At 35.8% G+C, this 21,679-nt stretch overlaps 1 protein-coding gene and 2 pseudogenes across 6 annotated transcripts in view; 1 reads left to right on the top strand and 2 right to left on the bottom strand.

The window, feature by feature from the left end:
- The window catches only part of LOC138815274 (poly(A) polymerase gamma), a 52,952-nt gene that overhangs the window by 23,019 nt on the left and 8,254 nt on the right, over positions 1-21,679 (bottom strand). For all 6 annotated transcript variants that reach the window (XR_011368241.1, XR_011368244.1, XR_011368245.1 and 3 more), the window contains exons 4-15: positions 19,676-19,757; positions 19,237-19,346; positions 17,776-17,829; positions 14,563-14,674; positions 12,541-12,630; positions 9,277-9,415; positions 6,924-6,996; positions 6,071-6,191; positions 5,029-5,113; positions 3,032-3,085; positions 1,266-1,385; positions 749-858 (exon numbers count right to left, since the gene is read on the bottom strand). Coding sequence is in view for 2 of the 6 variants with exons in the window: in XM_070004583.1 (XP_069860684.1) it covers positions 749-858; positions 1,266-1,385; positions 3,032-3,085; positions 5,029-5,113; positions 6,071-6,191; positions 6,924-6,996; positions 9,277-9,415; positions 12,541-12,630; positions 14,563-14,674; positions 17,776-17,829; positions 19,237-19,346; positions 19,676-19,757 (1,150 nt within the window). In the remaining 4 variants the exon portion in view is untranslated. The remainder of the gene's footprint in view (positions 1-748; positions 859-1,265; positions 1,386-3,031; positions 3,086-5,028; positions 5,114-6,070; positions 6,192-6,923; positions 6,997-9,276; positions 9,416-12,540; positions 12,631-14,562; positions 14,675-17,775; positions 17,830-19,236; positions 19,347-19,675; positions 19,758-21,679) is intronic.
- LOC138815203 (large ribosomal subunit protein uL4 pseudogene) lies at positions 3,498-4,880 on the bottom strand (annotated as a pseudogene).
- On the top strand, positions 15,327-15,788 carry LOC138815201 (SKA complex subunit 2-like; annotated as a pseudogene).

The raw sequence follows: 21,679 nt of genomic DNA on the forward strand, positions 1-21,679 counted from the left end.
TCCAAAAAGGTTAGAAACTCAGATGGACGAATAATAACTGTCGGGGAGTATACTATTCCAGATTAATACAAGCCTAAATTTATAAATGATTAAAATGTTCTAGGGAGCTGTGATTGGGAGCTAGGTGAAAGATATTCTTATCATTGAAATGTATTCAAGTAAGACTATCTACTGATTTTTTTTCATATAAAAAAAACAAAAAATCAAGTCATCTTTATGACTGTGATTACAATCCCTGGCTGTGCACACATACAGAATCACCTGTGGAATTTGTTTTCTTTCTGCTTAAAACAGGTAATACAGTTAAATGGTACAAAACTCAAAAGAGTTTGAGTATTTACAGAAGTCTCCTCATCCCATTCCTTGGACACATTGGCTGGTTCCCTTACCTAGAAGCAACTGCCTTTGCCATGCTTTTTATTTTATTTTTTTAAATTAACTATCCTTTCTGAGGTGTTCTACACATTTTAAGTAAACATGTGTGTGTGTGTGTGTGTGTGTGTTTTTCCTTTAAATATATGGAAGCACACTAGACATATAGTTCTATAATTCCCTTAATATGTCTTAGCAATTGCATAATCATGCTTTTCATTATTTTAACAGCAGCACAGATCTCCACAATATGGATACACTGTTTCATTTAACCAATTGTGGGACTTGAAAATATATAGCCAGCTAGATCCTAGACAGATGATGCTGAGTTACAGCCAAAGTTGAGAATCACAGTTCTATGATGACAAAATCTTACCTGTATCAGTAAATGACTGTATATCATATGTCAAGTCTATGTTAACACTTTCTGCATTTTCTACTCTCCGAAAAATTATCCCGAGGAACCACATTGATACGTAATTGTTGCTATAAAGTAAAATTTAAGAATTTCCATTAATTGTTTTTATAATTTTACAGATGCTATTTGGTAATTAAAACTTAAGTTACTAATGTCTCTATCTCATTAATAGAGATTTCAGTGATTTGGCCATATTCTTCAAGATTACCATCCAGATCACTGATACTCTATATTGGTCTAACGAGGATTAAGTGGCCCTGAAAATGACTCTCTGAATATATTCTTATAGATGCTCTAAATATTGTAATGGAGGTGCTGGAGTCTATTGGCTATTTTCACCAGTGGTCACTTACACAAACATGTACTACATCCTCCCCTGTCAAGGCCTTTTTTAATGACAATCTCACAACTAATCTGAAATAATGCATATGCTTAATAACATTGTTTAAGAAACACCGTATTAAAATCAACTTACTCTTTATGGTGTTCCTTATTTCCTGGAAATGACTGGGGATTCACATGGGCAAGAGTAATAAATTCATTCCGTTCCAAGTTTCCAACAAGTACACGGATTTTAGACTCTACTAATCCAACCCTAAAACAAACAGGCAAGATTTTTCTTATGACCACATCAAAATTGGAAACCACATTGAAGTAAATCAAACAGCATATCAACTATGAAAATTTACATTTATTAAAAAAAACTAGCCCAATTATAGTAGGTACGCTTCAAAATACCAACCAAGTGATAAATTTAATAAGTTTTTGTGTGTTTTTAGAAAAATTGATCTACACAAAGCATGCGTCAATCTAAAATACCCTGTCTGTCTTGGTAAGACTATAAATCTTGATTGGGCATGAACAAAAATTTTGGTTAATTTGATCTTCAATCTTTTTTTCTATTTTGAAATTTTATGTTGCTAACAACTGGAACATAAATTTATGAAATCAGTATGTTTTGCACAAAATTCAAATCAGACATTGGAAAAAAATTTCATCAGATTGCTTCAATGTCATTTTCTACCTCACTTAAGTGTGACTGTCAAATTTACTAGTGATTTTATGAAGTAAAATAAGGTCAAGAACACTAAAATTTTCTCAACATTGTATGCTTCAACATGTATATAGTGACATATATACATATATTTATATACACATATATAAGCATATATATGTATATAAAAGCATATGTATATATCTGAGTTATTGTAGTGTTAGCTAAATGAAAATTGGCAATGTTTTTCTGTGAAGGGCCAAATACTGAGTATTTTAAGCTTGTCTCTGTTTTAACTATTCAACTTTGTTGTGAAGCATGGAAATAGTCAGACAACATATTATTGAACAAACATTCTTGGGTTCCACTAAAACTTGAGCCAACCTAGAAATATTAAATACTGTTTCAGTAAAAGAATTATTATCAATGAAACAGGATTAAATCTTTGGAGTAACAGTAAGACAGTATTATGCTTTTTTTTCCCTAAAGTCAGACCCAAGAAAAGTATAACTATCTCTGGTGGCTTAATAGCTGGTCCAGGTATGTGACTATATTAGAAGGAACAAGTTTAGATTTCACTAGAATGGATATGCTGCTTCTTGGTCCTAAACATGTCTTATCTGTTTTCTAATTCAACTGTCTCTTAAATTAAAAGGATTTATACAAGCCAGGTGCAGGTGGCTCATGGCTGTAATCTTACCTACTCAAGATGCTGAGATCTGGGAATCATGGTCTGAAGCCAAGCAAGGCAGGAAAGTCTACGGCAATCTTATCTCCAATTAACCACCATAAAGCTAGAAGTAGAGCTGTGGCTCAAGTGGTAGAATGCTTACCTTGAGCACAAAAGCTCAGGGACAGTGCCCAGGCCCTGAATTCAAGCCCAAAGAATGGCACAAAGAAAAAGAAAAAAAAAGGATATACAAAATGTCTTGAGTTTTGGACAAAACAATGATAAAATGAAGAAACTGGGTGTCAGGATCATTCAGACTACTTCAAAATTTTGCTTTCTCATTCTGAAAGCAATAAGCATGATCTGTACATATATAAAGATACCTCAGGTCCCACATGATTCTGAAATACAAATGTGATAACATTTTGTAGTCCCTGAATGCTCCACGGACATGTACATATCACCAATAAGATAAATAATATGAAAACCAACAAAAAACTGCTTTAAGTGATAAAGCACCATATAAATAAATTATTAATAACTAGGCACAGGCAGAGAATTTGAAATGTAAGCTTACCATTCTAGATGGTGTTCTTCTGTTGATGCACTGGCAGTCAATACTATATAATGTCTGTGAAGAATGTGCAGTAACAATCAGAAAAACAAAATAAACAACAGAAACAAACTATTAAGACTATTTTTCCATCATTCATATTTCCTTCTTTCCAATGAGAAGAGTATTACAAGCATGCAGTTTAAGAAAATGCAAGTATGTTCTAATTTTCACAAAATTTTGCACCTTATAATTAAGTAAAATCCTTAATACTGGAATCTACTTGTAGAATAAAGAAACTCTATTACCACTTAGGATTTCTATTATTCTCTACTTGCTTACAAAATGTAAGTAATAGCTGTCACCTATCATTTATTAACTCTAAATGTAGCCAAAAGTAGCCTTCTTCAAGGCTTGTGTACCATTTCAGGAAATAACTAGATTTTTTAAAAAAATGTTTCTCACTGCATCTTTGATCCGGTCTTTATTCAACTAAGCTGTTCCATACTATTTGGCCTTTATGTCATTAAATAGATTTTAACAGTTGATGTAGCAGGCTTCTTTTCTTCTGTGGTAAGTTTCTTTTCAGCTGTTGGTTTCTTGGTAGCAGCTGCCTTTTCCCCTAAGGCTGCTTCTGGTTTTTAACATCAGCAGCCTTCGTTCCTTTCTTACTCACCATAGGCTTCTTCTCTCAAGCTCCCTTTTCTGCAGCTGCCTTTTCATCTAATTTGGCTGTGAGTGCTGCTGCTTTCTTCAGTTAGATTTTGGGATTTCTTGTCTGGCAAAGAATGGTGTTCTGGAGGTCTTTGCATATGGGTTCAATTTCAACATGATTCTCAGGTTTTTCAGTAGATTCTTCTGCAATGAATCTTCTTGCATGATTCTGTAAGGGCTCTTCGGATCTCTGGACTTTGCAAGGTTCTGCTGAAATCTTTATTGATCATCTTGCACAGAGGGAGGTCACAGTTACTCTTGAAACAGCTTTATATCAAGTGCCATACAATTCATTCAAATTTCCAGAAAGCACTTTCAGTCCAAATGCAGAAACACCCCACATGGCCACTAGGAGCAAGTCTTAAAATGTTCTGTTTGCTTACATTAAGCAAAGTAATTCCAGGAATGTTCCTGAAGGCCTTGCGCTGGTTCTATTGACAGTTTCTCATTTGCCCTTGCCCACACTCATTTGCTGAGAGGTATAGACCTTTTTGATGTCATTCTAGGCTTTCAGTTTCTTAAGAAACAAAACAGTCTCTATGGTTTTCTTGTAACCTTCAACTTCATCTTTGACTACCAAAGGAAGTTCAGGAACTTCCTCAGTTTGATGACCTTTAGACATGACCAAAGCTGGTAACGCTGAGACAGCCAGGGCAGAACAGATGGCATACTGCTTCTGGGTTGCTAACAACACCAGGTTTTGGTTGGTGGAAATATGACCTCCTTGACACATATTTCCAAAGGCACCCCTGGCCCAAACAGTGGTTCCCACCACCTCACAATCTGGGAATATGAGCCATAGTTCTACCTGTATTCCTAGACTCAGCACTGGTCTGATGACCTGCTAACCCACTGACAGCATAGGGGTGCCTGCTGTTTTTATGCAAGTTCGTATGAACATAGTTTACAATATCTGGTCAAATGAGAGCCTTAAACATGGCAGGTAAAGTGACATTTTTGCCAGATGACTCCTCTTTTCCGAAGTACACTGGTAATGGGATGAGTACATGCCATGGAAAGGAGAGTAGAGAGTGATGTTCCTCTCATCCCTGTGGCTCCAACAGGAAAAGCTAGCTCTGGTATTTTTTTTATAAAAGCTTTGCATATTAAATAACAGTGTACTTCAGAAGAACTGAAAACCAGTAACTCTGGAATCCATTAGTTATAGTGCTTTTCAATAGGTAAAGTAAGGATTTTTTTGTTACTTGTAATTAAGAGTTCCTTAATTTGTGAGAAACATCTCTAAAAAGTATGTTTTGGCTTAAAATGCTCATACATGCATACACACAAGACAAAATTTCAAATACCTATATTTTTGAAAGAAATTTGGTGGCTCAAGTAGTTTGGACCAATCTGATTTCCCTTGAAGAATTTCATCTGTAACTGCAAGACCTAAACAAAAACATTAAGAGAAACATGTCCGATTTTTGAAAACTGAGCAACATGTGTATTACTCTATCCTAACCTCAACAGAAAATCACATACCTCCTACCACACTCCAGCAAAACTGGGGTTTGAATTCAGGGCTTCATATTAGCAGGAAATTACTCAACCAGTTGAGCCACATGCCCAGTCTTTTTTCTCTGGTTCTCTTTGAAATAGAATTTCAATTTTATGACTGTGCCAGCCTAGACTTGATCCTACTTACACTTCCACCTCTAGCTGGGATGATAGGGACTTAGAATATTTTTTCTAGCCGGGTGCCGGTGGCTCACGCCTATAATCCTAGCTACTCAGGAGGCTAAGATCTGAGGATCGCGGTTCAAAGCCAGCCTGGGCAGGAAAGACCATGAGACTCCTATCTCCAATAAACCACTAGAAAACCGGAAGTGGCGCTGTAGCTCAAGTGGTAGAGCGCTCACCTTGAGCTGAAGAGCTGAGGGACAGTGCCCAAGCCCAGAGTTCAAGCCCCATGACCGACAAAAAAAAAAAAAAAAGAATATTTTTTCTGTTGGGATGGGATGTCCCATGAATGTCTTTTCCCAAGTGGCCTGGAACCACAGTCCTCCTAATCTTAGTTTTCTGCACAGCTAGGATGATGAGTGTGTGTCATCATGCCTCATTACTAGTTAAGATGGGCTCTTTGAAATTTTTTGCCTGGACTGGCCTCCAACCTCAATCTTCCTGATGATCTCTGTCTCCCAAGTAGCTACATTATGAGCAGAAGCCAACAAGTTCTTGACTTACAAAATATAAATATGATACTTCTTAGGACACATAAATTAAGTTCAACCACACCAAACTGGCTTAAGTTAGAAATTCCAACTACCAATTTATAGTTGCAAAAGAAACTTGTTAACCAAAATCTTGTGGGAATATGTTAAAGGGTAATAAGGCCAATATGTTTACCTTGTTTAAATTCTTCTACCATTACTGTTCGAGTTGATGTGGATACATTATATGTAGAATTCTGTTGTGGGTAGGCAGGGGTGATTATGGGCATGAGATGGTATCTATCTGATGGATTTACCTGTGAAATTAGAAGAGGAATGATTAATATCTTATTTCAGATGTCCGTATTTCATTTCCCTAAAGGTTTGAAGAATGAAATATAAATCTAATAGTTTATGAACTCAATCTAAGAAGTATATTTTTCTTCACCCAACTACATTTCTTTCTTGTCAGATGGTCATAGTCAAAAGGATTGCACTTTGTTTTTCCTTGGAAAAGTTGTTAAAACTGATGGTGCATTATAAACAATGGTCTTTTAGAATCAAGAAAATATACTATCACTAACTACTAAAAGGATTATCTAGTTTTAGGGCACTCAATCTTTTCTCTGCACTACTTCAGTGATGGCTTTCCCTTGTCTATGAAGAGGAATGACCATTCACTCTACAACCAAATTAAATTCACTACATATATTAAGAATTATGCTATTTTGGAACTATGAATCTGCTTTAACCTTCATTGAAAAATAAAATTTTTATATATCTTAGTGTAAGTAATTATTAGGCAGTTTTTCTACAATGGATTATGATACTGTTGATGGTTTATCCCACTCATCTAGTCTTATATGATTTTTTTAGTGACGTAACATTTCATCAGCATTAGAGATCCAAGTCATCTGAACCCCAAAATATGGCAAATAAAGTATAATCGCCATACAGAACAAAGAGAAGGAATAAGAATCTTTAGATGGTGATGGGAGAAATGCCTTCTTCCTAAAAGATTTAATACAATTCCATAGTAAGTCACATACCCGAGGATCCCAGACAGGCAAATTCAAATTGCTTTCTTCTGGCTGTTTCAAGAGCACAGGATTTGGCCATTCCCTAACACAAATAAGACAAATTAGCTCATATACAGTCACATTTGACATGCTACCCAAAATACTAAAATCATTAGATAGTTCTAATCTTCATACATCAAAAAGAAAAAATGGGCACCAGAAAAAAGGACAAGGCTATTTTGAAGTAGTAATCTCTGAAAAGGCAAATATAGTACTTTGCTTATGTAATTCATATGCACCGGAATCTCTTCCTTCTCATTTACTTTCATGGATTTAATTCTGATAATTTAGTAGCAGCAAAACTAACATTTGTTGAAAAAACCAGCAAATCAATGTCATAGTTATGATTATCATTTCCACTCAAACAACTTCTACAAAGTTGATAAATGTGCGCAGTCAAATCTATAATAATTACTCAAACTAAAGCTCCACTATATTTTTAAAAATATTTTTTCCTTCTTTTTTAAAAATTAATTTTATTCATGTTTTGTCTGTATGGTACTGAAGAATTGAACCTAGGGCTTCATGCATGCTAGGCAAGCACTCTACCACTAAGCTACATTCCCAGCCCGAAAGTCCGTTGTATTTATAAGCCCTGGAAGTATCACACAACTTAGCTATTAAAAAAATGGGATGAAGCTGGGCTTGGTGACTCAGGCCTATTTAATTCAACTATTTTGGGACGTGGAGATAGGGGTATGGTGGTTCAAGGCAAACCTGGGCATAAAAATTCATGAGAGGCTAGGTGCCAGTGGTTCATGCTTGTAATCCTAGCTGTATTCAGGAAGCTGAGATCATGGTTCAAAGACAGACCAAGCAGGGAAGTCCATGAGACTCTTTAACTAGCTACCAAAAAACTAGAAGTGGAGCTGTGGTTCAAGTGTTATGAATGTTAGCCTTGAGAAAAAAAACAAAAAAAAAATAGGGAGAGTACCTAGGTCCGAAGTTCAAGCCCTAGGACTGGCACGTACAAGTGCACATGCTTACATATACCCACACCCAATTCATGAGTCAATCTTGACTAGGTACAGTGGTGTGTACCTATTTTCTTAGCTATGAAAACAGCACAATGGCTGGGTAAGCCTGTTATCCCCAGTGACACAGGGAAGTATAAATAGGCAGATCACAGACAAGCTGATCTGAGCAAAGGGAGACCTCCCTTGAAAATAATCAATGCAAAAAGGAGCTAGAGGTATTAGCTCAAGTGACAGAAGGCCTGCCTAGCAAGTGTAAGAACCTGAATGTGCTGGGCGCCAGTGGCTCATGCCTGTAATTTTAGCTACTCAGGAGGCTGAGATCTGAGGATTGAGGTTCAAAGCCAGCCTGGTCAAGAAAGTCCGTGAAACTCTTATCTCCAATAAACCACCAGAAGTGGCGCCATAGCTCAAGTGGTAGAGCACTAGCCTTGAGCAGAAGAGTTGAAAGACAGAGCTCAGGCCCAGAGTTCAAGCCCCATGACCAAAAGAAAAAAAAAAAAAAAGACCCTGAATGTAATTAATTCCTAGTATTCCTGTACCCCAAAAAGGAGAGGGGAGGAGACTAGAGCTTGTCTTTTGGGTCAATATGGATGAAACTAGAGGTCATTATATAAACTGGAATAGGGCAGACATAGAAGACAGAAACTACATGATCATATATTGTACTGATCTTATAGAAGGACAGAATATAATAGTAGTTGCCAAGGATGGGGTGGCAGACTATAGGTAATGTTGAATATACTGTCTACTTAATTTTAAAAAGCTGGATGCCAGTGGCTTACAGCTATAGTCCTAACTACTCAGAAGGTTCAGATATGAAGATCACGGTGCCAAGCCAAGTTGAATAGGAAAGTCTTTGAGACTTATTGCCAATTAACAACAAAAAGCTAAAAGTGAAATTGCAGTTCAAGTGGTAGAGCACTAGTTGTGAGCAAAAAAACCTCAGGGAGAGCACTCAGGAACCAAGTTCAAGCTCTAGGACCAGGAAAAAAAATTTTGTTTTTTTAAGATTTTGAACATTTTTACCATAAAAAAATATGTTTGAGGAGATTCATATGCCTACCCTGATTTGAATAACATCCAATGTCCATATGTATCAAAACATCATGGTACCTTACAAATGTACAATTTTTGTGTCAATTTTACAAAGAAAGAAAAAAAAAGAACATGCCATGTAGGTGTTCCATAATTGCCTCAAATTTAGTAAAATTTTAAACTTTTAACTTAAGGAATGTAAAAAACAGAAAGTTTATGTATAGCCTTTAAATTTCCAGATGAATTTACATATAGGCAGAAGTTAGTCAACAGTCAAAGTACATATATAGTACATATGTACATATACTTACCATTTGGAAAAAACTAAAAAAAACTTATGAACTAAAGTTGATGCTGCTGCATTTGGATACAATTGGCAAGTTCTGGCAACTAGCATGGCCCAGGAGACTCCACCAAGGAAACCCAGCATGTTGGAATAAATACCACGACCTACAAAATTAACATCTAATTACTGTTAGAATCTACTATTCTTGGCATTCTATAATAACTGCTTTCTTTTTTAAAAATTATTGTTACCATAAAGGTGATGCACAGAAGGTTACAGTTACATAAGTCAGGTAAAGAGTACATTTCTTTTAATAACTGCATTCTTAAGATTGTATTTAAGACTTTTTCCTCTCTGAAAACATTGAAACCAAAGGGCAAAAATTTCATTCTAGACTTATAATTGATTAGTAAACCAGTTTACTTGTAAACCACTTCTACTTTGCCCTCAGATACAGATATTTCAGTGACCTGCTTCGGAACAATAGATTTCCGAAATTACACTGAAATTCTCCTTTTAATGAGGGAAAAATAAAAGGAAGGCGGAACCATCAGGAGATCCTATGAGAAAAATAAACATTTGCTAGTAATCACAATCATGGTAGCAAGACCAAGTATAAAGGTGGTAACTAACTTCAGTGATTTACAGAATTTGGATACCTCTCATTGCAGTAGAATCTAGCACTGATATTAGAATCATTTTTCATAATTGTGGCTACTATAATCTATTAAAATTATTACAATATGTCACTAAATTTAAAATGCTCTCATTTATATAAAGTGACATTATTTTATGCCTCTGAAAAGACCACTGTAATTTCTTGACATGTTAAATGTGAAAAATATACATTTAAAAACTGACAAAACAGTATTTAACCTGTAAGAAAAGATGAATTGTTCAGGTTATCCTTTCACTGCAAGTCTCACGGACTTCCATGCTTGGGCTCATCTCTGAACTGCGATCTTCAGATCTCAACCTTCTGAGTAGTTATGACTACAAGTGTGAGCCACAGCAAACAGCTTTAATGAGATTCTTAAAAAGTTTGAAAAAAGAGACCTCTAGCAGTAAAAGGTGGTAGCTTAACCTCTTCCATCTTAGGAGCCACTCCACTATCTTAGGCCTTGATGTAAAAGCATGGCCTTTCTTAAAATCTGTGACACAGGCCCTTCCCTGAAATTAGCTGACTCAGGCCTTATCTTATCAGGGGACACAGGCAGCTACAACCATAAACCTTAGCCTAGCCACAACAAAATCCCCTGCTCTCATGCACCTCACAAATTCCATGTCTCACACAAACCAGACTGCAGAGTACCCTCCTGCCCCTGGTAAAATTCTCCACTCCAAGCCCCCTAGCCATATAACCCCTTGCTCAAGAACAAGTGCTGTCCCTGTATGGGAGGGTCAGCCTGTCAGCTTGTTGACAATAAACTTTGCTGTATGTGCCTTGGTGTCTGTGTGGTCATTGGTGCCTTAACTCAGATCTAGGCTCCCCTGGTAAGTTTTGCTCTTCCCCTTTGGGAATCTGAGCTGACCTGGGGACCTTGGGACCTGACAACCACCAAGGTGAATTCCTCCAGACCAAGTGCCTTTCCTGCATTCGACACCGATAATTCACCCCTCTTTCGTGGTGAGTGACAGTTCAGGGCTCAAAGCACAAGGGTAAAAGCTCAGCACTGAGTTCCAAGTCTAGCCCAGGAGGCCTAGGCTGCTCACTGGCTAGGATAGGCCAGGGATTGAACAACGGCAGGTGACGAATCCTCTTGCTGCTTGCTCCCTCAATCAGTTGACCAGAGTTCCTCTGGGGAGGCCCATGGAAGCTCTAGCATCAACTCCCCACACTCATCTAAATGGAGAGGAGCTCCATCTAAAAATTCTTCAGAATTCTCCTCTAGGCTGCATAATTTGGAGACTTTAAAGATCCTGCCTGACCTTAAGCCTCATAAGCTTATATGCTTATACAATCAAATTTGGCTCCAATATTCACTGGACAATTAGTCCATGTAGCCCCTTTTTGGGACACTGGACCCCAATATTTTACAGGACTTAACATAATTTCTATGAGTACTTGGGCAAATGGAGGGAAATCATCTATGTACAGGCTTTTCCTTTCTCTCTCTCTTTCTCCCTGCCCCCCTCTGCCTTTCTGCTTGTGTCTTTGAGGGTTGAGACACAGGCTGGGTCCCAAGGATCCTCCTCTAAGTTTCCTCTCAAGGCTAGATACCCTGACTTAAATTCCCGTAGCTAAAACCATCTCTCTATTTCTCCTTGAGTATACCCACATTGTTAACAGTGTTACCTTGCCTTTTTGTCTTTCTGCTTGCTTACCTAATAAAGTTTCACCAAGTCCTTCTCTGACCTCCACTACAGAGGCCCTCCACCATGTTCTCTTGCCGTGCTTAACAAGTCCTTCTCTGTCATAAGCCTCCCAGCCATCTCCTCAAGAAAGGTAACTTTCCTTGTCTTGTAGCAAGCTCCATCTCTCCCTCCCCCTTCTTTCTGTCTATTTCTTTCTCTGATAACCTCCAAACTGGAGATTATTTGCCATTAAATTGCCTCCATTCCAGCCAAAGTTTCTCCGATTAAATGGCCAGTGGTGGCCCTAAGCCTTTTTTCCATCCTTGTTAAAAAGCAAAACAACCTCTTTCCCTCATGTAAGTTTACCAAACTGACAGCTTTGCAGTTTATCACAAACTTTGCTGAAGTTCATTGACAACCTTGAGGTTTATCATCAGCAGTACTGAGCTGCTGTATTAGCCAGAAATCCTTGCTAACAAAGTTGTTAACGAGATAAGGAAGAAAACAAAGGGTGGGATGTAATGAGTTTTACAAGACAGAGCTTATAAAACAATATAAGGAAAGGCTTTGGAAAGAGAATTGAGGAAATAGAAAAATGGTTTCCTTTAGAAGGATTTTAGAAAGTAAGAATTGTCTTAAAATGTTTGCTCAGAAGGGAGAAATTAAGACAAACCACAGAATGTTCAAGTTAGGAGAAGATGGTGTGAGTATGTGTTGAGTTTTAGGACAGCTTATCTTTGTAGAACACCTAGTGGCATCTACAATGCTGTTAATCTTATTTAGTAAATGACTAAATTGTTAAATAAGTTGTTTCAAACTTCCAACATAACTACTCTCAAGTCTTTTGTCATTGCAGACTTAATCCTCTGTAGCATTCAAGTCAGACTCAGACAAAAGTGCCTGGCCAAATGCATAACAGCAATCTCTCAGCCTGCAACTCTTTCACTGGATAACATTAGAATTTTATGTCATATAAAAGACTTGTGATACTTGCGTTTTGCCCATAATTTGACTGCTCTGAGGGTGAGTCTAAATGTTTCTTTATTTGGCACTAAATGTAAAATCTCATCAGTAACTCTGCATCCTGAAAAAGATAAAACATTCATTTTTCACTATAAAATGAACTAGTTAATTCAAATGTCCCCCTCCCCCCTTAGCTCACACTAAAAAAATGAAAGAGTAATATGGCAGAATTTATTTTGTCTGAGTATTTGAAATTTAGTACTTCTGTATTAGAAAGTATTTTGTTCTTGAGAAGTTAAAAAATGGTCAATTAAATTCATATTAAATAGAGATTAATTGGAATACCATTTTGGTTTTCTTCCACATCTGACGTTGTTAATCAAATGTCTCAAAGTTAAAAGACTATTAACTGTTCAAAACAAACTTCATCCATAAATAGTATGATTTACTGTTATATTCTGGAAGTACAGGAAGGTCTATGATCAACCAAAAGATATTCCAAAGCAGTGGTTCCTCAAACCCTGAGGATCTGTGAGGTTGCACCTATTTTATGTAAAAAAAACTAATACAGCCTTGTCTTTTTCACTATGTTAACATCTGCATTGATGGTGCAAAAGCAATGGTGGATATAAGTGCTATTACTTTAACTGTGAATTAAGACATTGGTAACAAACTATACAATATACAAGACAGCTTCCAGTAGACAAGAATATGTGTTATTATTTGGGTTGTTAGCTAGACCTTTTTTTTTTAATGGAACATCAATTTTACTTAAAAGTATGATTGAAAAAGATGGAAATTCAGTTAAGCACTCATCAGATATTCTATAATATATGAACTAAGTGAGCAACTCCAAGAAAAGTAAATGATATCATTTATTGTAAATAGTAAATTTAAGCTTTCAAGTTCCATAGAATTTTGGATGAAAACTCTTATCTGCCATTGTGAACTTGAAAACTTTCTAATAAATACTTTCCTGAAAAAACTGGTGGTGACATTAATGAATGCAACAATTATAATACTAATAATAATAATAACAATTTGTTGTTGTTGTTGTTGGTCATGGGGCCTGAACTCTGGGCCTTGACACTGTCCCTCAGCTCTTCAGCTCAAGGCTGGCATTCTACCACTTGAACCACAGCACCACTTCCAGCTTTTTCTGCTTATTTGGTGCTGAGGAATCGAACCCAGGGCTTCATGAATGCAAGGCAGGCACTCTACCACTGAGCCACCTTCACAGCCCTAAACAATTATTTTATAATGAAATGTGCGTTAAAATTTGGAAGATCTAAATAGCTTTGTGAACCAATATTTTCCAAATAGCTATGCACTGGTAAAAGTTCTATTTAAAAGACCAGACAGCCTATTTAATGTGATTGAATAGAAAATTTCCATACATGGTTTTTAGAATCCATATTCTAAAAAGAGAAAAAGGCTTGGTGGTAGAGTACCTGTCTAGCAAACATAAGGCCCAGAGTCCAAAATATAATTACTAATATGCATGAAGCTCACAAACATTACATTAAGTGGAAGATGAAAGGCAAAAGTGGGCTGGGAAGGTGGCTCAGTGGTAGAGCGCCTGCCTTGCATGCATGAGGCCCTGGGTTCGATTCCTCAGCACCACATAAGCAAAAAGAAAAAAGCCAGAAGTGGCGCTGTGGCTCAAGTGGTAGAGCGCTAGCCTTGAACTGAAGAGCTGAGGGACAGCACCCAGGCCCAGAGTTCAGGCCCCACAACCAGACCCCCCAAAAAAAGAAAAAAGAAAGGCAAAAGTGACCACATATTTATATGGAATGTCTAGAAAATGCAAATTTATATAAAGGCAGAGACTGAGGACTGTAAAGAAAAGAAAAACGTACCAAGAAAAATGTATCTTTTTATTTCTGAGAATTAAACACAAGCTCTCTCTTATTCCACCACTGAACTACGTATGCAGCCAACATCATTTTTTGAGTTAATTCCCCCCAAAAGTCCATTAATAGTTTTGCAAAAAGAGTCCTACTTGTCTAATTCTTTTCAAGGAGATACCTAATATTTCATTTTAGAAGCTTACCATTTAAGCTGCGAATACACCTTATATCAAGGCTTCTGAGGCGAGAGTCATCTCTTAGATCTAAATTATCTGATATAGTTTGTATTGCCAGTCTTGCAAAGACGAGATCAATCTTTGGAGTAGGTTAAAAAAAAGAAAAAAAAAGAAAAGAATTACATTTTCTCCTTCTAGTCAATCTTCCCCAATTCTATCTCAAAAATATGAAAAGTTCTAATTGATTTGAGAAGAACTAAAAACTGCAAAAGGACTGTCTGAAGGCAATTACATGTGGGAAAGCCAGTAAAATGTTTTAAGGTAATTTTCAAATTAAGGAAAACATTTTGATTTTAGTATATATGCCCCTCCAAACTAAACAAAAAGCAAAACCATCAAAGCCTTATTTTTTTAATGTTAAATTTTCAGAATGTTTATTTGAAATGTGCCTAATCTGAAACCATAATTGTCATATAACTGTTCTCCAAGGTATCAAAACCTTATATTTCTAGAATATGAAAAATTCAACATACATTAACATTCACTCTCTTGAAACCCAACTAAAATACCAGGAATATTTTGGAATTTTTTTGGTTCTGCTTTACTTTGCCTTGAAGGTAAAGTGATATAATGAGACAACAGCTAAAGTTATCAAAGCTTCAAAGTAGATAGGACAAGAGATTACAACAGACCCAGCAGACCTAAGAGGTTTAAAAAAATATCTTATTCAGGAAGGACAGCAGCTATGAATAAATAAGAAGAATCATTTAAAAAAGAATTCATCACTGAGGAATGTGAACTATTCAACATGGAGGCGGAGGTCGATAAGCTGGAACTCATGTTCCAGAAAGCTGATTCTGACCTGGATTACATTCAGTACAGGCTGGAATATGAAATCAAGGCTAATCACCCTGATTCAGCAGGCAAGAAAAATCCAGTTACACTTTAAAGGAATTGACAGCCTTAAAGTCTCGATATCAAACCTTGTATGCACGTTTTAAGCCAGTCATTGTTGAGCAGAAAGAGACTAAGAGCCACATTTGTACTACTTTGAATAAGACCATGACCATGATACAAGAACTACAAAAGCATACAGACCTGGAGTTGTCACCATTGACTGAAGAACAGAAAACTGTGACAGAGCAATTAAAACCTCACATGCCAGATTTATGATGAACTGAAATTTTAAAAGAGAACTCTAATGAAGAAGATAAAATTCCACAGCAAAATGACAACTGGAGGTGGGGTATTAGTAAAGGAATGGAAGTTTGGCTTGAGTGACAGGAAGGTTTCATAATAAGAGGGGAAGATAAAAAAGGCAAAATAATATATTAATGTATTTCAGCCAAAAGTATTGAATGGGGAAAAATATAAATGTAAACACACACACACACAAAAAAAAGAATTCGTCAGAAATTAAAAATGATAACATAAACGAAAAAACCAAACTATGTAAGACCAAAGTGCATCACAAAACTATAAAGATAATGCTTAATAAGTAGGATGAAATTTAAAACAAGCAAAGCAAAAAGACTATTTTCTGGAGACCCAACACACAAATGTTGTATTTCTAGGGGAAAAAAAGAGAGAAAGAAAACAAAGGCAGGAAATCAAATAGAACTCAATCATAAGTTCCAACAACTGAGGGACAAACTAGCACACTCACTGACTGGACTGATATATATCCAATATATTATTATCATGAATTTTATAACTATGAAGACAAAAATATTGAGTAAGCCCTCAGAGACAAAATTTTTCATAAAGAATGAGAAATCAAAATGGCATCATGCTTTCTCAGTGCAACACAGAAACGAAATGCCAATGAAAGGCCTTTAAGTTCTGAGAAAAATCATTTCTACCTAGAATGTCATTCTCAGCCAAATTACAAATTTTGTGTAAGACCAAAATAAGACTCTTGTAAACATGCCAGATTTTAAAAAGGAAAGGAAAGAAAAGAAAAAAAGAGAGAAAAGAGCCAGTTTTCAGGGACTCAGTGCATGAGCTCACAAAAATTTAAAAATTTTAAGCAAGTAAATTAAGAAGAAAATTCTAGAGAGAAGGAAAAAAAAATTCCAAGATGATAGTCAATGAAGATGTTAAAATGACAGGTATATACACCATGATCAGCTTGGACTGAAACAGAGATTCAGTAATGTTTTTTTTCCAAGATGATAATGATATAATTTAGCTATGAATCTAAACATATAAAAACCAAACAAATATGCTAGACACCAATGGCTTCTAGCTGCTTGGGAGACTAAATTTTGAGAATTGGGTTCAAAGCGACCACATAGGAAGCTCTGAGAGACTCATCTCCAGTTAACAGTTAAAAAAAAAAAATCAGAGTTGGGGCTGGGAAGGTGGTGGCTCAGTGGTAGAGTGCTTGCCTTGCATGTTTGAGGCCCTGGGTTCGATTCCTCAGCACCACATAAACAGGGGAAAAAAACCCGGAAGTGGCATTGTGGTTCAAGTGGTAGAGCGCTAGCCTTGAGCTGATGAGCTGAGGGACAGCTCCCAGGCCCAGAGTTCAGGCCCCAGGACTGGGCCCCCCAAATAAAAATCAGAGTGGAACTGTGGCTCAAGTGGCAGAGCACCAACCTTGAACAAAAATACTAAGGGACAGTGCCTAGGATCTGAGTTCAAGGCTCCAGTACTGGCATATACACACACACACACACACACACAAAAACAAAATTGCAGAAAACAAAATATTAATTTCCAAGGAAACAATGTCACATAGCAAAAAATGATTATTATACTTAGTGCTCAGCTTTTAATACTACTTAATATGGTCCATTACTCCAATAAAAATACTATTTATAAGACCATAATACTGTAAATATAAAATATTACTCCAATAAAAAGTACTTTTAGGAGATCATGGAAATGAGAAAGGTACAGATAAAAATCATGAAGGGAAGGATGAGATGGTTCATTTTTCATGGTAAAACATTCACAGAAATAAGAAAAGAGAAGATGAAAGACTATTTACAGATTACTATTTAATTCTTTAAATTATGTGCCTAGCACTGGGCAAGGTGTTACAAGCCTATTCCAGCACTCAGGAGGCTGAGGCAAGAGAATTGAGTTCAAGAAAACATAATGAGACCACATATGAAGAATATTACAACACCAGCACCAACCAAAAGAAAATCCTATGTTAAAGCTAGTTTAAATTGAAAATAACTTACAGATCTATTATTTTAACTGTAAAGTCAGAAAAATATTAGCACTTACTTCAATACCATCAAATTCAAATTTTATAACAGGTACAAAAGCATCTTCAACAGCCTGTGAAAGAGGGAAACAATTATTACAATTATTGCCTAACTACAAACAATGTGAATATACTTGTTCCAGTATATATTTTAACTCAATAAAAAGTGAAAATGTCAACATTTTTAGGATAAGGCGCTTAATTTTGTAATCTTAATTAGTCAAAAAATACAAAGTAACTACGACAGTAGTTATCTTGACATCCTAAAATATTTTGTTGGAAACTGGAAGGCAGAATTGCTATCATCTAGGTACATAAAACTGATATCACAATTAACATGGGTATAAAAATTAAAGACAATAGTACTCATGACTAATCTATCAAAAAATATTTGAAAAACTAAGTTCACTACTCAACAAATTATTGATACTGAAATTTTATCTAATGAATGGAGGGATACATACATATATGTATATATATGTGTATGTGTATAGATATGTATGTGTGCATATATGTATACACACAAACTATATATATATATATATATATGTATATATAGTATTCACAAGTTGATACATATTAGCAATTCAGATTAAAAAAATTTTTTTTTTTTTTGTTGGTTGTGGGACTTGAACTCTGGGCCTGAACGCTGTCCCTCAGCTCTTCAGCTCAAGGCTAGAGCTCTACCACTTAAGCCACAGCACCACTTCCGCCTTTTTCTGTTTATGTGGTGCTGAGGAATTGAACCCAGGGCCTCATGCATGCAAGGCAAGCACTTTACCACTGAGCCACCTTCCCAGCCCCCAGATTAAAATTTTTTTAAAACCTTAAAGAAATTATCACCACACTTCTAGTTATAGATAAGGAAACTGAGTCTGAGAGAGACAGGTAAAAAGGATTAAGACTAAAAGTATAGATTTTTAGCTCATGTAACTGTAACCCCTCCTCTGTACAGTATTCTCACAATAAAAAACTTATTTAAAAAAAAAAGTATAGATTTTAAGGCTTGACTCAGAGCCTGGGCACTATCCCTTCGCTTTTTAACTCAAGGCTAATGCTCTACCATGTGATCCAGTTTCCATATCGTTTTTTGTGTTGGTTATTTTTGAGATAGAATCTTGTTTTATGCCCAGGCTAGATGATGAGGCTCCTATATATGCTTCCTTTTGTTGCTAGGATCACAGATGAGTGCCATTGTGACCAGCCACTGTGCTTCTCCGTGGCTTGGCACATATGACAGGCACATATTATCCATACTCAATCACTGGTTGGGAAGAAGTCTTAAAAACTTTCATACTTAGTTGACTGAATCTTGATGCTTTCTCTGATCTCTGCCTCCCTAATAGCTAGGTGACAGACATGCTTAAGCTAATGCATCTGGATGATATAGCTTCTTAAGAGGTATTTCAATAATCTCAAGCCCTAGCTTCTAGAGTTATTTGTTACAAAGTTCAAAATATTAAATGCTTAAGGATACTTACTCTTAGGTTTCTAATCCCATCTTGATGCTTCAGTTTTTCAAAAAAAGACTGAAAAAAATCAGATCTTTCCACATGTCTTGGAGCTACACACAGTGCATCAATGTCAGCTCCTACAAATCAAACTATATCTCATTAAAAGAGTATTATGTATCATATTTCATCAAAGTTTACTTTAAACACAAATAGAACAAAATATGAAAGGTAAGTATAAGAAAATGTTAACAATGATTAGCTCTTAATAGAAAGATAATGATTATGAAAGATTATAGAATGATTATGATAATTATTATGAATAATTATAGAAAGATAATTATTACAGATAATGATTAGCTTTTAACAGAAAGATAATGGGGTTTTCTCCCCTATATTTTCTAACTGTGAACAACATTATGAGTTTATTGGAAATTCTAATTACTAAACATAATAGAATAGCAGTTACCTTTGGTGTGTACTCCCAGTCTGTAGGATCCAAATGTGAAAATTTTACCACCCACAGTGGCTACAACAGAAGGTGGAAGATTCTAAAAAAAAAGTTAGGCAAAAGTTAATTATTCAAGTTATCTTGTGTGAAAAGCACCTAATGCTAACTGAATTTTGTTACATAATTTGTGGCACACTTGTTAATCTTGATGAGATTTATAAAAGTACTTTAAGGCTCTTTCAGTTGCGACTTGAAATAAAGAGGCTGTTTCTAGAGGGAAGATAAAACAAACTCATGCCCATGATACATGCCCACCTCTCTATCTTCAAGCATTTTTTTAAAAATCACTTGGTCCAACTTTTAGTCTATCTTTTGTTTTATTGCCTTGAAGTGTAACTGAGGAACTCTAACTACAAAACCAGTGAGCTTTCAACTTAGTTTCTAAAACAAAACTCTCATTACTGAATTATTCTATTATACAGCTACTCTTTTCAAAACTTGACAGTTCATCCTCAACCCCACATGACAAAAGAACATACTTTATTAAAATCAAACCCATAAAAGTAAGGATTATACTTACCAGGGTTCATTAAAAAACAAACTATATGGATAGTATGAATTTGGGGGCTTACTATTGAAAAAAATCTGAAGCTCAAACCACCAATTTTTCATAATCCAATTTCCTTTCCATTGCATTTTCTGTGTGTCTGCTTCAAACATTTGTTCATTCTCATTGTAATATTATCCATTTTCCAAAATTCACTTTAAGTTCAGGCTCTTCCATCAAACCACCTCTGATTATTCTTACTTTGTAGCTCTTTTTCCTGTCCTCTTCTACCATTATAATCTTTAAATTCTTTTTCCTGTCCTCTTCTACCATTATAATCTTTAAATTCTTTTACGCTACATGTATACCTACATTTTAAACTATGTTGCAGTTCTTCAACCTATTTAAATTGCTCAAAGGTAAGAAATTTATCTCCTATTACTCTCTATTTCCCTATAATACCCAAAAAAAAGTTCTGCAGAATAACTGATGATTAATGGGAATAAACCATGCTACTTTTGTCTAATGAATATTAATGTTTCAGGAGTAACAAATTTTATAGGCAGAAAAGAGAAAATTTACTGATGATTAACATAAACAAAAAGCAGGAGCTAGGGCCTTAAAAAAAACAACTCTTGGCTTTCATTCTATTTTGAAAGATATGATCCTTGCAAGATGTATTTTAAAGTAATATGCTGAATCACAGGATATAATAATATAATAATAACAGGTTCTACGTGATAGTTAACAAAAATGATTTTTACCATGTCAGAGAGAATTGAGAGTGGTGGGGGCTATATGAGGCACAGGAGGGCATTCAAACTTCTTTCTGCTGTGTACAAAAGCAAACCTAATGTTGCCAGATCAGATACTTCATAAGAAGTGTGAAATCTGGCTTTGCAACTAAAATATCTTAGTATTTAACATTTTAACTTTACTACATATAGGACAAAGAAGACTTTTATATGGATTTGCAGCTATAATTGGCTATGCCTGGAGTAAATCTTTATCTATTTAGATATTAAATTGTTTGAAACAGTTCATTCCTAAATATATCAGAGAACTGAGGAGTTGTTTGTATTGGTTCAATGTTCTTTATTATAAAATTTTTTATTTATTATAAAACTAACAGACAGCCATGAAATTATAGCTCAAAATAAGTAACTTAAAGGAACTACAGATCCTGACAATAGGTATCAAAATCAAAATCAAAATCAAAATCAAGCTAGGTGCTAGTGGCTCACATTTGTAATCCTAGCTACTCAGGAATCTGAGATCTGAGGATCACGGTATCAAGCCAGCCCGTTATCAAGCCAGCCCCGGCAGGAAAGTCCATGAGACTCTTATCTTCAATAAACTACTCAGAAAAAGCCAAAGTGGCACTGTTGCTGAAGTGCTAACCTTGAGAAAAAGTTGTTCAGGCACAGAGCTCAGGCCCAGAATTCAAGCCCCAGTACCAGCACCGAAAAAAATAA

Source organism: Dipodomys merriami, unplaced genomic scaffold (genome assembly GCF_024711535.1).
Source record: "Dipodomys merriami isolate MVZ:Mamm:240054 unplaced genomic scaffold, mDipMer1.0.p SCAF_63, whole genome shotgun sequence".
NCBI lineage: Eukaryota > Metazoa > Chordata > Mammalia > Rodentia > Heteromyidae > Dipodomys > Dipodomys merriami.